This window comes from Rhinopithecus bieti, unplaced genomic scaffold, assembly GCF_001698545.2.
Source record: "Rhinopithecus bieti isolate Rb0 unplaced genomic scaffold, ASM169854v2 scaffold_7509, whole genome shotgun sequence".
NCBI classification, from domain to species: domain Eukaryota; kingdom Metazoa; phylum Chordata; class Mammalia; order Primates; family Cercopithecidae; genus Rhinopithecus; species Rhinopithecus bieti.
Window position 1 is genome coordinate 3,242,198 of NW_016805750.1, and position 5,080 is coordinate 3,247,277.

The 5,080-nt window shown below is 49.1% G+C and overlaps 1 protein-coding gene across 1 annotated transcript; it reads right to left on the bottom strand.

Moving 5' to 3' along the window:
• Positions 1-992: 992 nt before the first annotated feature.
• LOC108530618 (endogenous retrovirus group FC1 Env polyprotein-like) lies at positions 993-2,637 on the bottom strand. The gene is made up of 2 exons (XM_017873609.1): positions 2,552-2,637; positions 993-2,217 (listed from the first exon to the last, which is right to left on the bottom strand). The coding sequence occupies exon 2, from the start codon at positions 2,210-2,212 to the stop codon at positions 1,019-1,021; it is 1,194 nt and encodes a 397-aa protein (XP_017729098.1). The 5' UTR covers positions 2,213-2,217; positions 2,552-2,637; the 3' UTR covers positions 993-1,018.
• Positions 2,638-5,080: the final 2,443 nt, after the last annotated feature.

A 5,080-nucleotide genomic window follows, 5' to 3' on the forward strand; every position in this document is an offset into this window, starting at 1 on the left:
CACTGCAACCTCTGCCTCCTACATTCAAGCGATTTTCTAGCCTCAGCCTCCCAAGTAGCTGGGATTACAGGTGCGTGCCACCACATCTGGCTAATTTTTGTATTTTTAGTAGAGAGAGGATTTCACTATGTTGGCCAGGATGGTCTTGAATTCCTGACCTCAAGTGATCAGCCCACCTCAGCCTCCCAAAGTGCTGGGATTGCAGGCCACTTTCCTTTTCTTAGTTTCCCCATCCTTTGAATGAAGAAGGTGAATAGGGTGACTTCACTTTCATTCCATCCACCACTCTGTTCCCTGAGAAGCAGCAGGAAGGCCTTAGAGAGTGAGGATATTCAGTCTGGAGCTGCAGAAAAAAGCAGGTTGGAATTCAGCTTGTGAGACTGACTTTGGCTGGAATCAGGTAAGGGCCTGATTGCTCTGTCCTTCCTCTGCCATGTCCTGCTTTGTGCTTGGTATCCTCCCTTCTACATGGGACCTCTGGTTCCCCCAGATGAGTCACCTCTGTTAAAACAGCTTACAGGCCAGGTACAATGGTTCATGCCTATTATCCCAGCACTTTCGGAGGCCAAGGTGTAATGCCCAGACCCGCGATGACCCGAAAGCAACCACCAGAGCCCAGAGACAAAGCCAAGCAGCAGGGATCGCTTTATTTCGAGTTCGAACTCGGTTCCCTTCAGCTAGGTATCCGATCCTAGGGAGAGACCCCGAGCTCGGTGTTCAGCCGTCTTTTATAGTCAGACACAAACAAGTTACAGCAAGTTACAGAGTCACTGGGAATTTTTACAGTTGTAGGTTTACAATTGGCTGACATTTAAAGTTAAACATTAGTCAGTTGTTCATTGGTTCCCACCCTTTGACCAAACCACAAACGACCGCTTGCCCTGCTAGGGACTTTCCAGATAACCTTGTTGTTTTAGCATTAAGGGGAGTTTCCTGACTTTTCTGACCTCTGATATTCAGTATTTTTCCACTCCTCATTCCCCCCTCTCTCTAGTATCTTGAGAGCCAATCTTGGGTCTTATATGTCTGACTCGGAAGTCTCGGTGAGTACAGGTTGGTACTGGGCTCTCAGGACCATAAGCTGGACAGTGTTGAGTCTTTCTTTTACAAAGTTTGTTAATCTGTTTATTATACATGGTCCTATAGTGAGTAAGAGAAGTATACTTATGAATGGTCCTATGAGGGGCACTAGAAGGGAGTACATGGAGGAATTCCACCAGCTGTTGGCAGCAGAGGTGAATTGTTGTTTCTGCAATTCTAGGCTGAGTTTATGTAGTTGTTGAACTCGCGTTTCTACGAGTCCAGATTCATTTATGTAGAAACAACAATCTTCTCTGAGGAAAAGACAGGTCCCTCCTTTTTCGGCCGTTAACAGGTCTAGTGCACGGCGGTTTTGTAAAGTAACTTGGGCAAGGGAAGTCAATTGTCTCTGTAATGAGGCAAGGGATTCGGCGGAAGCTTCCATAGCTATGGAGAATTGATGAGAGAGTTTTGCAGTGCTGATAAGGGAGTGACCTAAAGCTCCCCCGGCTAGTCCTGCAGCAACTAAGGACGTGGTGAGTGAGACTCCGGCTACTAGGGGGAGGAATATAGCTCGTTTTGGTCTAGGGAAAGGGGCGGAGTCCCACCTGGAAAATTCTGCAGGGGTGCGCAAGGTTAGTTGGGGGACTAGCGTGACAGGGAGACACAGTAGGGTTATAGTGGCCTGAGTGGAAAGGTTCTTATATAGGGTCCCATTGCACCAGAAGAAAGAACCGGGAGGGGCAAAGAGGGTTGAGTTGGGAGTGGAAGTTGTATTACAGAGGGTAGTGCCGGCATTTGAATAACAAAAGGAAACTTGTGTCTGTCCAGGGTTTAGGAACAAGGGGACGTCAGGGATCGGGGGTGGTATGTGGCTATTGTTAGGGTTTAGGCTGAGAGAAGCGTTAGACGGGCCTGGAAGTGGAACTGCGGTTAACGGCGGTCGCCCTAGAGCCGCGCAGAAGAAGCATGCAGAGAGATTGCCTAGGCCAGTGGCGTTTGCGATTTCTAACCCTTCTCTTAATAGGGATAACCAGGAAAAGGGGCGGGTAGGAGTTAAAGTTGAAAGCTGGACATTTAATTCCCTTTCCTGGTTCTGTATAGCCGCGTGTAGGGTGGTCTGGATCTGAACAAGGGAACGCCAGAGAAAGAGACGGCTACTAGGCCAGGTAGTTCCTGAAGTCAAGTACATAGCCCCTTTTTGCTGGGAAGTCCAGCGGGAGTCCCAGGGGTCCCAGATAACCCAGGTGTAGCCTGATGTGGTTTTAAAGAAATTGTGTGACTGCCACGTTTGACTGGATAGGGACTCAGAAGTTTTTAGGATTTTAACGGTGTGGATTTTGCAGGACCTATATGGACAGCCGACACTTTGTTCTACCCATGAGTTATTACAATAAGAGAGTGTTTGGTCAAAGAGGAAACAAATTGCGGGTGCTGCTTTTCCTGGCTGGTGTTTAAAATCAGTGAAATTTAGATGGATGGGAGTGCTACAACCCCCAGGGGGACAGTCAGCAGTGCCTAATACATAGCCCTTTTGTTCTGTCTGAGCATAATTGGTCCAGTTCTCAGTCAGGAAGAAACGCCAAGCGAAAGGGGATGTTGCCGGGTTCGCCTGGGTCTCCCCACAAGGGATCCATAAGAGTAGAAGAGTTATAAAGGAGGTAGGTGTCATAGTTACAGTTTAGGTTGCTGACGGCGTAGAACAAGTTTTAGAGGGTTTTCTTTGGTCCGGTCAACTGTCCAGGTTGCTGCCTCTCCCGTCGAGGATGTAACAAGGTCCGAGAGCGGGTCTATAGGCTTGGCGTGGGTGTGATGAATCCAGGCGGCGATGCCTTCCACTTTGAGGGCCGTAGGCGTAGTCAGGATCACCTGGAATGGTCCTTTCCACCGGGGTTCTAGGGTTTCTTGTCGGTGGCGCTTGACGAGGACCCAGTCTCCCGGTTTGTATTGATGTGGAATGGGTGGAGGCCCAGCTTCATATAGTTCTTTTAGCTTGGGCCAGACTTCCTCATGAACTCTCTGTAGGGCTTGTAAGGAGAACAAAAGTTCAAGACCATTATCTGTGTCAGCTTTGAGGAGATTGTCTTTAAGGTTAGGGAGGATAGGGGGTGGTTTGCCATACATTATTTCATAAGGGGTAAGTCCTAGTTTATAAGGAGAGTTACGTGCCCGGAACAGAGCGTAGGGGAGGAGGACTACCCAGTTAGCGCCAGTCTCCATGGTCAATTTAGTTAGGGTCTCTTTTAATGTTCTATTCATTCTTTCTACCTGACCTGAGCTTTGGGGTCGATAAGCACAATGTAGTTTCCAATTAGCCCCAAGGATGGAAGCCAGTCCCTGACTTACCTTTGCGGTGAAGGCCGGCCCATTATCCGACCCTATCATGACTGGAAAGCCGTACCTGGGCAGGATTTCTTCTAGGATCTTTTTGGCCACAATCTGTGCAGTTTCTTTTTTTGTCGGAAAAGCTTCTGCCCATCCTGAGAATGTATCTATAAAAACTAGTAAATATTTGTATCCATATTTTCCTGGCTTTATTTCAGTAAAGTCAATTTCCCAATATATACCAGGTCTATCTCCCCTGTGTCTTTTTCCCGTGGTCTGGGTCCCGTGACTGGCGTTATTGAGTTGACATACTACACAGTTTTTAACCGTGGCGTCTACTTTTTCAGGGGCGTTTTTAATTTTTAGTCCAGCGTGTTGAATCAAATCTAACATCCGCCGCGGGCCCAGATGAGTGCTTCGGTGGATTTGTGCTATTACTCGCTGCCCCAACCTGTCCGGGAGAATGGTATTGTTGTTAGAATCTTTCCACCACTGATTACTGACCTGTGTTCCGGGGAGTTTACTTATCCACTGGAGGTCTTCTTCTGAGTATTCTGGGTGAAAGGGCAATTCTCTGGGCCCGGGATCAGGCAGCTGGAGGGCCAGCAGCTGAGGAGTGGTTTTAGCCACGTCTTTTGCAGTCTGGTCAGCCAGGTTGTTTCCTCGAGTGACTGGGTTAGTGGCTTTTTGATGTCCCGGACAGTGGACGATAGCCAGCTTTTTGGGTTCCCAAAGGGCAGCCAGAAGATTTAAGATTTCTTCTTTATTTTTAATGTCTTTTCCTTCAGCTGTGAGAAGCCCCCTCTCTCTGTATATAGCCCCATGTATGTGGGCAGTGGCAAATGCATACCGGCTGTCAGTATATACTGTCAGTTTACGGTCTTTGCCTAGTTTCAGGGCTTGTGCCAAGGCTATTAACTCAGCCTTTTGAGCCGATGTTCCTGGAGGTAAAGGCTCAGCCCAAACTATCTCAGTCTCTGAGGTTACCGCCGCCCCCGCATACCTCTGTCCTTGGTGAACGAAGCTGCTTCCGTCAGTGAACCAGGTGAGGTCTGCATCTGGTAGCGGTCGGTCCTGGAGGTCTTCTCTGACTCCATGTACCTGGGCTAGTATTTCAGCACAGTTGTGGAGCGGCTTACTTAAGTCTGGGTCTGGCAGCAATGATGCTGGGTTTAGGGTTGTCGGGGGCTTAAATGTTATTCTGAGGGGGTTTAGTAACAGCCCTTGATAATGGGTAAGCCGAGCATTGCTGAGCCATCGGTCAGGGGGTTGTCGGAGGATGCCTTCGACAGCATGAGGGGTGGTGACTTGTAATTCTTGGCCCATGGCCAGTTTGTTAGCGTCTTTGACCATCAGGGCCGTTGCAGCAATCATCCGGAGGCAAGGAGGCCATCCTGCAGCTACCGGGTCCAGTCTCTTTGAGAGGTATGCAACCGGTCTGCGCCAGGGACCTAAATTTTGAGTTAATACTGCTTTCGCTATGCCCCGGCTTTCGTCCACGTATAAGTGGAAAGGCTTAGAGACATCCGGAAGACCCAGCGCGGGGGCCGAGAGCAGAGCAGTTTTGATTTGCTGGAAAGCTTGCTCAGCCTCTTCAGTCCAATTGAAGGGCTGCTGCTCTTTGGTAGCCTGATAGAGGGGTTTTGCCAGTTCAGCGAAGCCAGGTATCCAGAGTCTGCAGAACCCTGCAGATCCCAGGAACTCTCTTACCTGTCGTGTTGACTGCGGTCTGGGG